This window comes from Bufo bufo, chromosome 2 (assembly GCF_905171765.1).
Source record: "Bufo bufo chromosome 2, aBufBuf1.1, whole genome shotgun sequence".
NCBI classification, from domain to species: domain Eukaryota; kingdom Metazoa; phylum Chordata; class Amphibia; order Anura; family Bufonidae; genus Bufo; species Bufo bufo.
This window is the reverse complement of record NC_053390.1, coordinates 468,581,000-468,599,720: the sequence shown is the minus strand read 5'-3', so window position 1 is coordinate 468,599,720 and position 18,721 is coordinate 468,581,000. Positions and strand designations below refer to the sequence as shown.

Here is an 18,721-nt window from a genome sequence, read left to right as displayed (position 1 = left end):
CATTATGTTTACACTATTAGGGTCAGGGGCACTATTTACTGGGCACAGTAATTTTAGGGCAGTGTGTGCCAATAATTATTGGAGGGGGCATTATTTGTGTGGTACTAGTATTGTCAGGGGGTTTATCGGTTTCTGCAGTATAATATTGGGGAGCACATCGTCACGGTATTGAGGGTGGTATGGTAGGATGATTTGTCCAGAAGATGGGAGGATGATGGAAAAGTAGTAAACTAAGATTTTGTTTGTCGAACTGCAGAGACGAGAAATGGCTGAAAAATGGTGGTCTGGTCTGAAGGTCTGAAAGGAGAAGATGATGAAAGAGAACATCTACAGCAAAGGAGACATCACTGGATGTAAGTGATATGGGACGCTGTATTACCCTGTATGTTCTGTAGTGATGGGAGGGTGGATATAGAATTTGGCCCACACTGTAGCAGCCTGGCCACAGACTTCAGGTCACACTGTGTGTGTTCTGAATTCTGGGGGCTCACACCCATCTACGACATTATCTGTACTCCGAGAGTTATCACTGTGTTATCTGTAGTGTTACGTATGACTGCAAGTGATATCTACTGCATAATATGTAAAAAGGGGCGTGACCACAGGTGGGGGGGGGGGGGGAAGGGCAGGGCGCAATACTTGGCTTGCCCCGGGTGCTGGCAACCCACGCTACGCCACTTTGCACAGTCAGACAAAGGTTTTTGGAGAATAGCTTGGTGTCAAGAAGGGTAGCAAAGAAGCCACATCTCTCCAAGAAAAACATTAAGATCAGGCTGACATTCTGCAGGAAGTACAGGGATTGGACTGCAGAGGGCTGGGGTAAAGTTATTTTCTCTGATGAAGCCCCCTTCAGAGTGTTTGGGACATTTTAAAAAATGATTGTTAAGAGAAGAAAAGGCTATCTCATCCAAGGGCGTGGGATCTCTCATAATTTTGCCTAAGAACACTGCCATGAATAAAGAATGGCATCAAAACCTCCTCCAAGAGCAAATTCTCCAAGCCATACAGGAGCAATTTGGTTATGAACAATGTTTTTTTAGCATGATGAAATTTTGGGCCTCTCCATAACTTTGGCACTTCTAGCGTCAGTTCTAAATGTAAGACAGCTTCCGAGCGGTCTTACATTTAGACCACTTTCTATGCCTAAAACAGGCGTAGAAACTGGTAAATGAGATGCACCTGTCGGCTCATCCCCTTCCCCGCCCACACCATGTCCACAATTTTAGATCTGGGAGAAGTCACAGATAGCTGCGCAACTAACTGTTGCGCCACCATCTGCACCTGAAATACGCCTAATATAGGCGTATTTCAGTATGATAAATGACCCACTGAGTCTTTGCATAAACCTGGTGTATTTGTCAAGAAAAGTGAAAAAAAAAAATAACTTATGAAATGCAAGTTCTAATTGTACTTCAGTATACTATAGAAACATCTGCCAAAAAGAGCTAAAAACACTGAATTAACAGACTTTGTTAAAACCAAAATTAGAGTCAGACTCAAAACTTTTTGCCACAATTGTACTTAAAGTTATTGTCATTTAGGTTTACATCTGCAGCAAAGGTCTGTTAGGAGTCTCCATCACAGATAAAAACAGGAGAAAATACCAGAGCATGCAGTGGTATTTTGTTCAGCAAAATGATTGAAACTGTAATGGAAACCCAATCAAACTCATTATAGTCAATGAGGTCCATCAGGTGCCTTTGCTGTTAGTCATTTAACAGATCCATTGCTTCCATTTTTTTGTTTTTGTTTGTTTTTTCCTACATTGGAACATAAACAAAGAGTCCCACAAGGGGACCATAGCGGCAGACCATGCGACTGCTATGGGCCCCAGGGCAAGAAGGGGCCCAGTCTTAGTTGGGATTATCTCCTCTTCTACTGGAGGTGAAAACTTGGTCAGGACTCTACCCTCTAAAGGAACAACTTTTAGCAAATTAAGCAGCGGAAAAATGGCCCAAGGGTCATTGAAAAGGGTTTAGGCAGAAACCCTTGTTGTCCTGTGTGGGGGGTTTGATCCTGCTATAGGGCCCTTACTTCTTTATGTACGCCACTGTGTCCCACAGATGTGACTGTAGCCATAGAAAAGATTCATAGGCAGTAGTTAGAATCTATATGTTCTGTTGGTAGTGAAATGTCTAAATATTTTCCACTTCAGTCATTTAAACTAAAGCTGATGTCTACTCAATCAAAACTTGGGTTATCCTATTGCCCAACCTGAATATACAAATTATAGGATGGTTTATTATTTGTGATTAACATGCAGTAAGTAGTCATTCTTGGTTATTGCAAGCTCAATAATAAAGACAGAAATGTAAATATATTAGAATGGGCACATCACTAGATCCCAATATAAACTCACCTCCTATCTATCATCTGATAGCACTTCTTCAGCCATCCTAGCCCCGGCATTCTACGTCGAGGTGTGGCACCATTCAGGTAAACAATCATGTAATCCTCAGCCACTAGCAACTCCAAACTACTTATTACATATCTGCCGAAACCAAGCACAAGTAGTAAATATATGGGTTATTTTGTGAGGTTGGAGATATATAAAGGGTATATACTCCTTTAGCATGCTGTCACACGTAGGTTTTTAATAGCTTTTTTTTTTTTTGGTTGGACTTTCATATTTTTTTTACAGCATTTTTTGTGGAAAAAGCACTAGCTCCAGATGCTAGCAGAAGGTCTATGGGAAATATGAAACATAGGACACGCAAGTGTTGTTTTACTCCTGGTGGTTTTTTTAATTAGTGGTTTTTTTTTATCCTTTGTTGCTTCTTTTTATAAATATTGTGTGGATTTTTCAGGCATTTTCACATAACCTTCTCTATAGCTAAATCTCCAGTGATGGCTAACCTCCGGCACTCCAGCTGTGGTAAAACTACAACTCCCAGCATGCTCCATTCATTTCTATGGAGTTTTGAGAACAGTGAAACAAGTTTGCATTTTGGGAGGCATAGATTTACCACAGCTGGAGTGCCGAAGGTTAGCCATCACAGGCCTAGACTATTCAAAGAGTTGTTTATTGTATTTTTTCTGCATTGGACAAATAAAGAATAAATACATTGCAAAGATATGCATAGTTTTTAAACGTGATCACACATAGAGACGCGCATGATCCCTAACAATTTGACGGATCTCAGCAGGTCAGTACAGCACAATCTAAAATCTGAACAATCTGACTTTTTTACTGCACAATTCAGGTTCAAGAAGCTTGATAAATCTCCCCCATAATTTTATAACATTTAACTATAGACAAAGATATGAGATCTGGCTAGCCCTTTATAGTCAATGGCCCACTCAGAAAAAAAGCCACATGAAGCCAATAGGAGACATAGTGGCACAGCCCTTTCTTAGCACAGCTACCACTTAGTTCTAGTGATTGTCAGGGGTCACCAGTCAGGCATTTATGGCATATTTGGCATCTCCTATTAATCATACTGCAATGTACCAGAACTTAAAGGGGATTTCCAAGATTTTTATACTGATAACCTATCCTGTGGCACTGCAACCTTATCACAGCTTTTCCTAGAACGAGTGACGACACGTTAATGTGTCACGTGGCCTAGATGCAGCTCAGCAGCATTCAAGTTAATGGGGCTGAGAGCGATAACAAGCACAACCGCTATACAAGGTATGACGCTGAGCTCGGTGAGCTCACAAAAGGCTGCGGTGCTCACAGGAGTGCCAACGCCTTCTCAAACAGCTGAGCGGCGAGGGTCCCGGGTGTTGAACTTCCACCTTTTAGATACTGATGATGTATCCAGAGAACAGGTCATCAGTATAAAAATCTCATAAAACCATTTAAAGAATGCAAAAGACCACCTGTCGATAAACTTGAAAGGTAATTGGATTATGCCAGTAGAAAATAATCTTGAAAGAGGAACTATAACTTCTCCTGAAGTCTCTGTTTTAGTATCTACATTTTCCTTGTAATAATAATTCTGGACCATCTGTTCTTATGACTCTTTATTATATCTGCTAGAAGTTATCAATGAAATGCTAGCAGTTTGCAATGAAGGTCCAGCTGGGCATTACCATTTGGAGGTGTACTCCTGCACAGTCTGACACTGGCAGCACTGATTGGATAGCGTCAGACTGTGCAGGGACACATCCCTAACTGGTAATACCCATCTGGACCTTCATTTCAAACTGCAGGAATCAGAGTCATAACAATAGGTGCTGCAGAACTGTTAATATGTGGGGAATGCAAGTAATTACTAAAACAGACATGTTGGGAGAGGGCACAGGTCCTCTTTAAAGAAAGCATTCATTGCTTATGGGGGAGGGTGGCAAATACTTTTTCAGTTTTAAAACACCCATAATGTACTCTCAGTTGCAAGAAAAATGGATTTCTGCACAAATTGAACATAAAATGTGATCTGATCTTCATCTAAGTCAAAACAATACACAGTCTGCTTAAACTAATAACACACAAATAATTAAATGTTACCATGTTTTTATTGAACACACCATGTAAACATTCACAGTGCAGGTGGAAAAAGTATGAACCCCTAGACTAATGACATCTCCAAGAGCTAATTGGAGTGAGGTGTCAGCTAACTGGAGTCCAATCAATGAGATGAGATTGGAGGTGTTGGTTACAGCTGCCCTGCCCTATAAAAAAACACACCAGTTCTGGGTTTGCTTTTCACAAAGAAGCATTGCCTGATGTGAATGATGCCTCACACAAAAGAGCTCTCAGAAGACCTACGATTAAGAATTGTTGACTTGCATAAAGCTGGAAAGGGTTATAAAAGTATCTCCAAAAGCCTTGCTGTTTATCAGTCCATGGAAAGACAAATTGTCTATACATGGAGAAAGTTCCGCACTGCTGCTACTCTTCCTAGGAGTGGCCGTCCTGTAAAGATGACTGCAAGAGCACAGCGCAGACTGCTCAATGAGGTGAAGAAGAATCCTAGAGTGTCAGCTAAAGACTTACAAAAGTCTCTGGCATATGCTAACATCCCTGTTAGTGAATCTACGATACGTAAAACTCTAAACAAGAATGGATTTCATGGGAGGATACCACAGAGGAAGCGACTGCTGTCCCAAAAAAACATTGCTGCACGTTTACAGTTTGCACAAGAGCACCTGGATGTTCCATAGCAGTACTGGCAAAATATTATGTGGACAGATTAAACCAAAGTTAAGTTGTTTGGAAGAAACACACAACACTATGTGTGGAGAAAAAGAGGCACAGCACACCAACATCAAAACCTCATCCCAACTGTGAAGTATGGTGGTGGGGGCATCATGGTTTGAGGCTGCTTTGCTGCGTCAAGGCCTGGACGGATTGCTATTATCGAAAGAAAAATAAATTCCCAAGTTTATCAAGACATTTTGCAGGGGAACTTAAAGGGATTATCCCATCTTAGACAATAGGGGCATATCGCTAGGATATGCCCCCATTGTCTGATAGGTGCGGGTCCAAGGAAAATGGAGCGGAGAAAGTGGAGGAGGGCGCACTGCGCATGCGCAGCCGCCCTCCGTTCATTTCTATGGAGCCGCCGAAAATAGCCGAGCGCTGGCTCGGCTGTTTCCGTCGGCCCCATAGAAATTAATGGGAGCTGTGGCCGCGCATGCACGGTGCGCTCCCATTCACTTCAATGGGAGAGGCGGGGAGCTGTGCATGGTGGTGGACGGACCCTGGGAAACCCGGGGTCCTCCAGCCACAACTCTCCCCGGCTCCGTTCTCGTTGTAGGTGGGACCCGCACCTATCAGACAATGGGGGCATATCCTAGCGATATGCCCCCATTGTCTAAGATGGGATAACCCCTTTAAGGCCATCTGTCCACCAGCTGAGGCTCAACAGAAGATGGGTGTTGCAACAGGACAACGACCCAAAGCATAGAAGTAAATCAACAACAGAATGGCTTAAAGAGAAGAAAATACGCCTTCTGGAGTGGCCCAGTCAGAGTCCTGACCTCAACCCGATTGAGATGCTGTGGCATGACCTCAAGATAGCGATTCACACCAGACATCCCAAGAATATTGCTGAACTGAAACAGTTCTTTAAAGAGGAATGGTCAAGAATTACTCCTGACCGTTGTGCACGTCTGATCTGCAACTACAGGAAACGTTTGGTTGAAGTTATTGCTGCCAAAGGAGGTTCAACCAGTTATTAAATCCAAGGGTTCACATACTTTTTCCACCTGCACTGTGAATGTTTACATGGTGTGTTCAATAAAAACATGGTAACATTTAATTCTTTGTGTGTTATTAGTTTAAGCAGGCTGTGATTGTCTATTGTTGTAACTTAGGCTACTTTCACACTGCCGTTTCTGGGTCCGCCTGTGAGATCCGTTTCAGGGCTCTCACAAGCGGCCCAAAACGGATCAGTTCAGCCCCAATGCATTCTCAATGGATAAGGATCCGTTCAGAATGCATCAGTTTGCTCTGTTCAGCCTCCATTCCGCTCTGGAGGCGGACACCAAAACGCTGCTTGCAGATCTGTCCTGACTTACAATGTAAGTCAATCGGGACGGATCCGTTTTTACTGACAATATGGTGCAATTGAAAACGGATCCGCCTCCCATTGACTTTCAATGTGAATCAAAACGGATCCGTTTGCATTATCATGAACAAAAAAAAAACGGATACAAGCGTTTGCATTATAAGTGTGGATCTGTCTGTGCAGATACCAGACGGATCCGCACCTAAACGCAGGTGTGAAAGTAGCCTTAGATGAAGATCAGATCACATTTTATGACCAATATGTGCATAAATCCATATAATTTCAAAGGGTATTGCGTTTATTTTGAAAATGCGGCGTCGAGATGTGACGTTTCGGCCACTTAGGCCTTTATCAAACTATTGCCGCTATCGGGAGATACGCCAGTTGTAATTGCGCTGTGAGATATAGTGTGTGGATACACACTATATCTCACAGCGCAATTACAACTGGCGTATCTCCCGATAGCGGCAATAGTTTGATAAAGGCCTAAGTGGCCGAAACGTCACATCTCGACGCCGCATTTTCAAAATAAACGCAATATTCTTTGATACAAACGCTCATTGCTGGAGTTTTTTATTTTATTTACTACGTGGGGCGGGAACCCGACTCCAAGCAGCAACCCTCCAGAGTGCCAGGAGGTTTACATCTCTATAATTTCAAAGGGTTCACATACTTTTTCTTGCAACTGACTCTAATGTTAATGGTTTGCAGTTTTTACAAGTGGGATCCATGATGCCAATGTTTGTGCAAGTGGAGGATAAGCCCAGAGCTTGTGGCAGTTGATTATATTCATCATCTTAACGTACAGGAAAAGATTCTCCATGATGTAATGGTAATCTGGACAGGTGCTGTCAGGTAGACAACAAGCAGCAAATACAATGATGGCGTTCAGACCCTCACCGTAGTACCCTGAAACAAAAGGAGAGAGATTAGCCTAAAGTAAGCACAGATACTATTGAGGCTGGTATAAGGTGAAGAAATGTTTTCCTACTGATATCAAGATGTGACAGTATTAGATAAATATAATAGTGGTAACCCCTCACCTCCATGTGTAACCACCTTCATGTATGGTTTGATCATTTGCAGATCAATGCGATGTTCCTGCTCGCCTATGATCACAGTCCTCCACATGCGTCCATTTGTAGTACCGCCTTCTTCCACAGCTCCATCACCAAACAAGTCAGCGCTGTCTCCAGGCATATTCTTGGCACTTGCAACAGGTGTGTCATCTATAGATAAAATGATTTACCTGGAGAACATTTGATATGAATGTATTCCTGCTGAAATAAAAAATATGGACTCTACACTCGTTCCACAGCATGTCACACAGATGTCCTAAAGTCAGGAGATTAACCTACATGAAAAAATGTTTTACATTTTTTTATTTTTTTGAAAAATAAAATAATATGGTATAGAAAAAAAACCCTATTGTATTGCTAGTAATCAGCGGTGATATAGTGTTCTTCACCGCTCTGTCCTCAGGTTCCCATACCATAGATGCTTTGTTTCTTAATCCCTGCATATAGTGTATGTAAATTATGTTTTACAGTGCTTATGGCTGTGCATGCTTATCTCAAAGCTGGCAGACACACAGCACTACAAGAGACTGGATAAAGTAATATGTAGTTGGCCCTCCCTGTCTACCAACATCTAACTTGGATACTAGACCACATTGCTTGTTCATATTAAGCAGCACCAGAGGTTTAACCTGGAACACAATGTCCATTGCTATATATTTGCATTAGAATTATGATTACATTATTTGCAAGAAATTGGACAACTTCTGGAAATCAGAACTGATCAATTAGCCACTCAAATCACTTGTTCTGCAACGCAGTGATCACAGACTTCACCAATGTGATCATCCTACCTTCCCATTCCAACTCATTTCCATTGGCCAGGAACTCTAATGAATCTGTTTCATCTGGAGTCTCAATATCATCCACATTGATGTCCAGATCATCTGGCGTATCTAGAAAGTCATCAGAAAGTACAGAGCCTTCACTCTGGTCTAATGAGATATTAATCTCTGGAGCTACTAGGGTTTTACGCTTGCGATGAGATCCACTGATGTTTAGCGTACTCGGCGGAGCTAAATAAAAAGAAATGGATAAATATAAAAATGTGTGTAATGTTTTTCATCTTAGAAAAGTTTTGGTTTAGTAAAGTACCTACAAGATGTAATGTCATCTGTGGGAGAACCAAGAGTATCCAATCCTGTGTCTTCAGGAAGTGGCCTGTAAAATATCAATAGGTTTATAAAAGTCATGGACATAATTATGCTTCCAGATTGTAGACAGCGGGAGATTTATCAAACTAAAGTAGAGCTGGTTTAGTTGCCCATAGCAACCAATCAGATTCCAACTTTCATTTTTCACAGCTCCTTTGGAAAATGAAAGGTGGAATCTGATTGGTTGCTATGGGCAACTAAGACTGTTCTACTGTACACCAGTTTGATAAATCTTCCCCTCACTGTCTTGTATTTTCCAAAGAACACTTTACTACTAAGCCACCACAGGGTGTTTACTACCTCAAAGGGGTTGTGTCACTTCACTTTATTGTGTAGAGAAAGTTAATGCAAGACACTTAGGCCCCTTGCAGACGAGCATGTCTGGATTAGGTCCGGATGCGTTGAGTCTGCGAACGGGGAAAATCGTGCGAGTAGGCACGCAATTGCAGTCAGTTTTGACTGCAATTGTGTTCCGATGTTCAGTTTTTTTCGCGCGGGTGCAAAGCGTTTTGCACCCGCGTGATAAAAAACTGACTGTGGTACCCAGACCCGAACCCGGACTTCTTCACTGAAGTTCGGGTTTGGGTTAGGTTTTCTGTATATTTTATTATTTTCCCTTGTAACATGGTTATAAGGGAAAATAATAGCATTCTTAATACAGAATGCTTACTAAAATGTGGCTTTAGGGGTTAAAAAAAATGTAAAGGCCGATTCAATGGCCTGTATTTGTGGGAGGGGCACCGCAGCCTTTATGTTCGTCCGGCGTCCCTCCCACCTTGCACGTCGTTCTGCGTTTGGACCGGTACCTTGGTTCCCTTGGTTGAAGAGCGGCGTGTCCTGAGAGCGGTGTGTGTGGTGTAGCTGTGCCTCGTGGTCTGCAGCGTCCCGTGTTGGTAAGTAGCTGCTACGTCCTGCAGCCCAGCGCATTGAAGTCCGGCCGGCGGTGGGTCGGCCCCCTACGGGAGGGGGGGCACCCCCGCACCGGAGCGGTCTGCCAGGGAGCAACGCTAGCTCCCCACGCGGCAAGACACGTCAGAGTGCAGGGAGCAGCGTGTCCCCAATCAGCTGTTCGTCTCAAAGTCTGGCACGGGCCGCCGTGCTATTAGATAGGCAGGGATACGGGGAGCGGGGGGCGGGGCTTGATGAGGGGGTCTTGAGAAGGTTAGGGTTTTCGCTGGTCTGTCACTGCTGTTGCCAGTACTGGCAGGTGGTGTGCAGGGTGTGTGTAGAGCCCTGTTTTGGGTCAGTCAGTAGCAGTCTCGAGGGTGCCAGTCTTTGTGGGGTGGTAGCAGGAGAGTAGAATGTGTAATAATTATTAATTGTATAACCGTGTCCAGGGAGTCTAGGGGGTTAATGCGGAGGAGTGTAGGGTAGGGAGTTAGGGGGGGTGGTTTTGGAGGGAGTGCTTTGCGGTCTCTGGCTGCGGTTTATTTTTCACTTGTTGGCTTCCGTTAGCGCCTTATCACCTGGGCTTTCCCCGTTAGGGAGGCAGGTCATAGTCGCAGGTGTCGTTCTTTTACTTCTCTCAGGCAGTAGGCGGGGTTAGTGGGTACGGCTCGCTGGCCGTAATTTGGGTGGTTACGGTCACAGGTCAGGTTCTTGTTATGAGGAACTTTTTGGAGTGGTATAATAAAAAATAATAAAATTAAAATGAAAATAAAATTAAAAAAAGAGGGAAGAAGAAGGTGAGGTAAACAGTAAATTATTTAAGTTACGTTGTCTCCTTCAATTCTACTCGCTAGTCGTTTGCTCACCCTCCTCTTACCGTTGTTTGTGGTTTTCATCCCGGCGTGGTGTGTAATCCGGTGTTGACGGCATTATTGTTTGCTTCCAGGTTCCAGCGTTTCTCTCAAGTTACGTCCAGGATCTTGGCTTACCTACCAGGTAGTAGGGGTACACGTCGGGGGGGGGGGGGATGAGAGAGGTTGCTAGTGTCGTTCATGTCTCATTCGCTATCCGTTGTTTCGTGTTGTATTGTCTCTACAGCTGTTATGTCGCGAGCTTCGGATATCATTGAGGCTTCCGTGGATGAGGATGTTGTGGGAATATTTGAAGGGGGCAGTATTCCGTCCCTTCGTGCATGGACTATCCCTAGGCTTATTTCGGAACTGACTAAGAGGGGTATTCCTTGCAAGTTGGGTCGGCCTATTGTTCAGTTGGGTAGGGCCCGGCTTTGTAACAATTATAATTACTCTTCGTGTAATTTCAGTCAATCCCGCTTGCTACACATTTGTTCTAATTGCTTCAGGGCCCACCCCAAAGTCGCATGCACATTAAAGTCAATCAAAGCTTACATGAGTGTCGTGGATACGGGTTGCTTACAGGGGTTCTTGGTAAGTCATCCTAATCCAGGTTTCTTGGAGTTTTTAATTTCAGGATTTTCTAAAGGTTTTCATACCGGGTTGGTCACTGTTCCAGAGTTTACCCATGAATGTAAGAATCTTCAGTCAGCCGGCAAGAATTCTAGCTCCATAGACAAGCTGATAAACGCTGAGTTAGATAAGGGTTTTTTGATCGGTCCTTCTATGGTGCCCCCTTTTCCCCTAGGGGTGGTCACGGGTAAGTTTAGTAAGAAGGAGAGACTGATCATAGACCTGTCTGCCCCGCATGGTTCCCATGTCCCTAGCCTCAATTCCCTTATTCCATCAGAGGAAGTGGGTATGAGGTATTCTTCCATTGGCCAGGCCATTGCCATTATCATTCAGTTAGGACCCGGAGCAGCTCTGTCCAAAGCCGATATCTCTGATGCCTTTAAGTTACTCCCTATTGCACCTGCTCTCTGGCAGTGGCACGGCATTAAGTGGAGGGACCAATACTACTTTTCCACAAAACTTACTTTTGGTTTTAAGAGCAGCCCGTGGCTGTTCGATCAGTTGGCTCAGGCCCTCCATTGGGTATTAGAGAATAAAATCCACTGTGAACACGTCATCCATTACTTGGATGACTTCCTGCTGATCGAGAGGCCAGGGCCGGGCCCCCAGGGTCTGGGGAGGCTTTTGAGTTGCTTTTCTCAGATTGGCGTCCCTGTATCCCCCAAGAACGTTGAGGGACCAGCCACAACCATCATTACTTTCCTAGGCATAGTGTTAGATTCGGAGAACATGTTAGCCAGGTTGCCATCAGATAAGTTAGTTAGGATCAGGGAAGTTTTTTACAGGTTCTCAGTTACCACCGTGGTCACTAAGGCTGATTTACAGTCGTTACTGGGCATGTTAAATTTTGCGATGAGGATCATTCCACAAGGCAGGTCATTGATTTCCCGTTTGTTGGCCCTTCTCGCTTCTGCTCCGAACCAAGACAGCCCGGTACGCCTGGATAGTCATGCCTTATCTGACCTACACATGTGGGACCACTTCCTCAGCCAGTGGAATGGGGTGTCCTTGTTTATTCTCGAATTGTCTAGCTTGTCTCCAGTAATTTTCTCGGACGCAGCTGCTGGCACAGGTTTTGCTGCTATTTTTTGCACCCACTGGGTCGCAGGTGAGTGGCCAGTTAAGGTTAGACAGATCCCGGGTTTCCTGCAGACCTCAGCACTCTTCGAGCTGTACCCCATAGTGGCGGCCGCCTTTATCTGGGGCAGCCGCTGGACAAATCTCACTGTGTTATTTGTAACAGACAACGCCGCAGTGGTAGATATTATAACCAGTGGTTTGTCTAAATCTTCACATGTCATGTGTCTCATGAGGCGTCTAGTTCAACTCTCGTTGCAACATTATTTCTGTATTACTAGTACGCATATACCAGGTTCTCAAAATGTGGCAGCTGACGCCTTGTCGAGGGCAAATTTTCCCCTTTTTTCACAGATCATGCCAGAAGCGGATGTTACAGGCGCTGCTGTCCCTCCCCACGAGTTGCTAATTCTAGTTTGACTAGACACCTAGCCACAGCCCATACTTTATTAGCCAAGTCACTTTCTCCGAACACGGCTAGGGCTTACCGCACCGGGTGGGCCGTATATTGCAAGTTCCTGGAGAAATGCCCTCAAGGAGAGACCAGCTTCATTGAGTACATTCTTGCTTTTATAGGTTACTGCCACTCGGAACTTAAGCTGTCACACAACACAGTGAAATCCTACCTGTCAGGGGTGCAGCATTTCCTTTCCGTTAGCCATCCAGAACGGGGTTCGTTGTTTTCTGTTCACGAAGTCAAAGCAATGCTGAGGGGGTTAAGCAGATGTGGCCCAGGAGACCAGATACGCAGACAAGCCGTTACTGGTAGGCTATTCCGTAACCTGTCTGATGTTCTGGATAAGAATTCTTTCAGGGTTTTGCCCAGCTTGGTGCTTAAAGCAGCTATTTATTTAGCCTTTCTTGAGGCCTGGTGAGTTTACTTGTCCCCCCAATAGCAGTAAGTTTGGCACAGTTAGCCAACTGGTTCCGCATCTTGAGGGTTTCACGTTATTACTGAGGACATCCAAGACCTCTCAGACGGGTCCCCCGGTCCCAGTGTCCTACTTTCCCACGTCCCACCGGTGGTGCCCCGTCAGGGTCCTTCAGCAGTTGCAGGCAGCCTTGGTAGGTCACAGGCCAGATAGTCCACTGTTGCCTTTTGGGGTGTCGCCACTTAGTACTCATCAGTTTGTGTTTCACATACGCTCCTTAGTTGGGAGTCTGGGCGGCGACCCCGTCTCGATTTCAGGTCATTCATTTTGTATAGGAGCAGCGTCCGCGGCCTCCTAAAATCAGGTGCCAGCGCATGTTATCCAGAAGTTGGGACGCTGGAGCTCCTCCTTCTTTAGTCGCTACATCCCTCATCCCAAAGCCGAGATGTCATTGGCTTTCCAAAATTTGGTCTTATGATTATGTTGCAATAAATTACTCTTGCTACTCTGTATGCCTTTTTGCCCTCTTTCTGGTGTCCCTGCTATGTCGCGGTTGCGGCACAACTCTAACCGCTTAGGTGTTAGCTAGGTTCAGGTGGGGTAGGGTGCATTCTCTCAGTAGCCACGACCACAAATATATATATATTACCTCATCCTGTCGCAGGACCTGCCAAAGGATCTTTGGTGACGTAATCGCGCTCACCACGTGGTGAGCCCGGTGACGTCAGCACAGGTCCTGCTGAATGAAGATAGAAGATTTCTACATCATCAAAGGTCCTTTGGCAGGTCCTGAAAGAAGAAGAAAGAAGAAGATGTCGGCTGCGCGAACAACAGGATGAGGTGAGTTAATTTATTTATTTATAACCATGCGTGAAAATCGCACCGCAACCGCACTTGCTTGCGATTTTCATGCAGACCCATTCATTTCTATGTGGCCTGTGTTGCGTGAAAAACGCAGAATAAAGAATATGCTGAGATTTTCACGCAACGCACAAGTGATGCGTGAAAATCACTGCTCATCTGAACAGCCCCAATAAAGTGAATGGGTCTGGATTCAGTGCGGGTGCAATGCGTTCACCTCACGCATTGCACCTGCACGGAATTCTCACCCGTGTGAAAGGGGCTTTACTAATGTATTGTGATTGTCTATATTGCTTCCTTTGCTGATTGGATTCATTTTTCCATCACATTATACACTGCTTGTTCCATGGTTACGACAAGGGCCGGCTCTATCATAAGGCAGCCCAAGCGGCTGCTTGAGGGCACAGAGAAGGGGGGGGGGCGGCAAACAATTAACTTTCTAACTTACACTTGCCCCGCTGAGCCTGTGTCCCACGCAGCCTGGCCCTCACTGTCTCAGTCACAGAGCGAGCGGCACGCAGCTGACAGGCTGGGGCAGCAGCCGCAGCAACACAAAACACACTGTGAGCTACGAGACCCTGGTGTATTTAAATCTCATTTAACATGTCTTTCAGAAAAGTTTCTCCTGGGATTCGAACTCGCAACCTTTCACATCAGAGGCAAGGCACTTACCCACACAGCTATGAGAGCTGTATAGCCAGTTACTTAAAAAAATAAAAAAATAAAAAAAAAAATATATATATATATATAAGACTTCTACTGTAGGTAACTTTGATACCTAGTGTACATCCATACACATGACACCTGCCCCAACACACCCAGCTCTGCTACATCCATACACAGTGTACTCGGGCAGCTGTCATGTGTATGGATATACACTAGGTATCAAAGTTATCTACAGTAGAAGTCTTATATTTTTATTTTTATTTTCAGTAACTGGCTGTACAGCTCTCATAGCTGTGTGGGTAAGTGTCTTGCCTCTGATACAGATGGTCATGGGTTTGAATCCCAGCATAAACTTTTCTGAAAGACAGGCTAAATAAGAACACGAGCACCAAATCTTAAACACTAGAGGCTGGTGGGAACACAGGCCGGAAGAGGCCTGCATCGCATCGCTGACATGGAGGTAAGTATAAAAGTTTTTTTTTTTTAAATACCGGACTGTTACTTTACTGCCACGGGGGAGGGGGGGCTATTGGCGCCATGATATTGGCACATGGAGGGGGGAGGAAAGAGGCACTTGATACTGGCACATTAGGGGGCAGGGGGAGAGGATGGCACTATGATATTAGCACATGGGGGGGCAAGAAATGGACATGAATCATGAGGGACAGAAATGTGAAATGATGGGGGAAGGCAAGAAATGGACATGAATCATGAGGGGCAGAAATGTAGATTCGCTTGTGTTGACAAAAATCCTTGCACCGGCCCTGGTTACGACCACCCTGCAATCCAGCAGCGGTGATCATGCTTGCACGCTATAGGATAACGCGCCAGCCTCTCTGGTGGCTAAGACAGCGGGAGCTCACATAGACTGGTGCTTTTTCCTATAGTGTGCATGCACGTCCACCCCTGCTGGACTGCAGTGTGGTCGCAACCATGGAAATGAGCAGTTTATAATATGATAATTACTGATTGGAAAAATGAATCCAATCAGTGAAGGAAGCAATGTTTTGTATTAACTTTCTCTACATAATAAACGCCACTTGCTGAAGTGACACAACCCCTTTAAGGCAGTAAACACCCCGTGATATGTCTGTTCTTTATGCGCGACCAAACGACTGGACAGATCTTCATATATACACTGCTGAAAAAAATTAAGGGAACACAAAAATAACACATCCTAGATCTGAATTAATTAAATATTCTTCTGAAATAAATAAGGGGTTGGGTCAGCACAACCTGCCTGCAGGTGCACATCACTATGGCGAAATACATATACAAACGGAAAATGCAAATGTGATCGCACACTACATCCAGCACTCTGCCCTCCATGCTGGATGAGACATTGGTTTATATTTTGGCCAAAGCATAGTAAGCCACTCACCGTGTCAAGGTTGTCTCATGAGTGGTCCCTAACTCTTGTTCCTACCTGTTCATGGGCCATGACAGCCACATAAAATCCAGGGAATGCAGGTCAGCATGCAAGCCAAGTACACTTTGCTTGTAACCCCGTCCGGTGCCATTACAGCTTTCATCGGATCCAGGGATGCAAGTACCAACATGCATGCTGAACCCACCATATACTTCTCCTGGAGCCAGATGGCTAATGGTAGGTTCTATACAAGCAGACTCAGTTTTATACTGACTTTAAAACCAGCCTCAAGGACAGATTAACTGGTCAGGTGTGCAATGACTCCAAGGAGATCGCCACGCCTCCAATATATACTACAAAGAAAAAAATAAGGGGTTGGGTCAGCACAACCTGCCTGCAGGTGCACATCACTATGGCGAAATACATATACAAACGGAAAATGCAAATGTGATCGCACACTACATCCAGCACTCTGCCCTCCATGCTGGATGAGACATTGGTTTATATTTTGGCCAAAGCATAGTAAGCCACTCACCGCGTCAAGGTTGTCTCATGAGTGGTCCCTAACTCTTGTTCCTACCTGTTCATGGGCCATGACAGCCACATAAAATCCAGGGAATGCAGGTCAGCATGCAAGCCAAGTACACTTTGCTTGTAACCCCGTCCGGTGCCATTACAGCTTTCATCGGATCCAGGGATGCAAGTACCAACATGCATGCTGAACCCACCATATACTTCTCCTGGAGCCAGATGGCTAATGGTAGGTTCTATACAAGCAGACTCAGTTTTATACTGACTTTAAAACCAGCCTCAAGGACAGATTAACTGGTCAGGTGTGCAATGACTCCAAGGAGATCGCCACGCCTCCAATATATACTACAAAGAAAAAAATAAGGGGTTGGGTCAGCACAACCTGCCTGCAGGTGCACATCACTATGGCGAAATACATATACAAACGGAAAATGCAAATGTGATCGCACACTACATCCAGCACTCTGCCCTCCATGCTGGATGAGACATTGGTTTATATTTTGGCCAAAGCATAGTAAGCCACTCACCGCGTCAAGGTTGTCTCATGAGTGGTCCCTAACTCTTGTTCCTACCTGTTCATGGGCCATGACAGCCACATAAAATCCAGGGAATGCAGGTCAGCATGCAAGCCAAGTACACTTTGCTTGTAACCCCGTCCGGTGCCATTACAGCTTTCATCGGATCCAGGGATGCAAGTACCAACATGCATGCTGAACCCACCATATACTTCTCCTGGAGCCAGATGGCTAATGGTAGGTTCTATACAAGCAGACTCAGTTTTATACTGACTTTAAAACCAGCCTCAAGGACAGATTAACTGGTCAGGTGTGCAATGACTCCAAGGAGATCGCCACGCCTCCAATATATACTACAAAGAAAAAAATAAGGGGTTGGGTCAGCACAACCTGCCTGCAGGTGCACATCACTATGGCGAAATACATATACAAACGGAAAATGCAAATGTGATCGCACACTACATTCAGCACTCTGCCCTCCATGCTGGATGAGACATTGGTTTATATTTTGGCCAAAGCATAGTAAGCCACTCACCGCGTCAAGGTTGTCTCATGAGTGGTCCCTAACTCTTGTTCCTACCTGTTCATGGGCCATGACAGCCACATAAAATCCAGGGAATGCAGGTCAGCATGCAAGCCAAGTACACTTTGCTTGTAACCCCGTCCGGTGCCATTACAGCTTTCATCGGATCCAGGGATGCAAGTACCAACATGCATGCTGAACCCACCATATACTTCTCCTGGAGCCAGATGGCTAATGGTAGGTTCTATACAAGCAGACTCAGTTTTATACTGACTTTAAAACCAGCCTCAAGGACAGATTAACTGGTCAGGTGTGCAATGACTCCAAGGAGATCGCCACGCCTCCAATATATACTACAAAGAAAAAAATAAGGGGTTGGGTCAGCACAACCTGCCTGCAGGTGCACATCACTATGGCGAAATACATATACAAACGGAAAATGCAAATGTGATCGCACACTACATCCAGCACTCTGCCCTCCATGCTGGATGAGACATTGGTTTATATTTTGGCCAAAGCATAGTAAGCCACTCACCGCGTCAAGGTTGTCTCATGAGTGGTCCCTAACTCTTGTTCCTACCTGTTCATGGGCCATGACAGCCACATAAAATCCAGGGAATGCAGGTCAGCATGCAAGCCAAGTACACTTTGCTTGTAACCCCGTCCGGTGCCATTACAGCTTTCATCGGATCCAGGGATGCAAGTACCAACATGCATGCTGAACCCACCATATACTTCTCCTGGAGCCAGATGGCTAATGGTAGGTTCTATACAAGCAGACTCAGTTTTATACTGACTTTAAAACCAGCCTCAAGGACAGATTAACTGGTCAGGTGTGCAATGACTCCAAGGAGATCGCCACGCCTCCAATATATACTACAAAGAAAAAAATAAGGGGTTGGGTCAGCACAACCTGCCTGCAGGTGCACATCACTATGGCGAAATACATATACAAACGGAAAATGCAAATGTGATCGCACACTACATCCAGCACTCTGCCCTCCATGCTGGATGAGACATTGGTTTATATTTTGGCCAAAGCATAGTAAGCCACTCACCGCGTCAAGGTTGTCTCATGAGTGGTCCCTAACTCTTGTTCCTACCTGTTCATGGGCCATGACAGCCACATAAAATCCAGGGAATGCAGGTCAGCATGCAAGCCAAGTACACTTTGCTTGTAACCCCGTCCGGTGCCATTACAGCTTTCATCGGATCCAGGGATGCAAGTACCAACATGCATGCTGAAC

The 18,721-nt window shown here is 45.0% G+C and overlaps 1 protein-coding gene across 1 annotated transcript in view; it reads right to left on the bottom strand.

Annotated features, from left to right (window-relative positions):
• Positions 1 to 18,721, bottom strand: part of ATCAY (ATCAY kinesin light chain interacting caytaxin) — a 116,556-nt gene that overhangs the window by 49,336 nt on the left and 48,499 nt on the right. The window contains exons 3-7 of the mRNA XM_040420422.1: positions 8,634 to 8,695; positions 8,329 to 8,550; positions 7,502 to 7,687; positions 7,265 to 7,367; positions 2,360 to 2,491 (exon numbers count right to left, since the gene is read on the bottom strand). Of these exons, the coding sequence (XP_040276356.1) occupies positions 2,360 to 2,491; positions 7,265 to 7,367; positions 7,502 to 7,687; positions 8,329 to 8,550; positions 8,634 to 8,695 (705 nt within the window). The remainder of the gene's footprint in view (positions 1 to 2,359; positions 2,492 to 7,264; positions 7,368 to 7,501; positions 7,688 to 8,328; positions 8,551 to 8,633; positions 8,696 to 18,721) is intronic.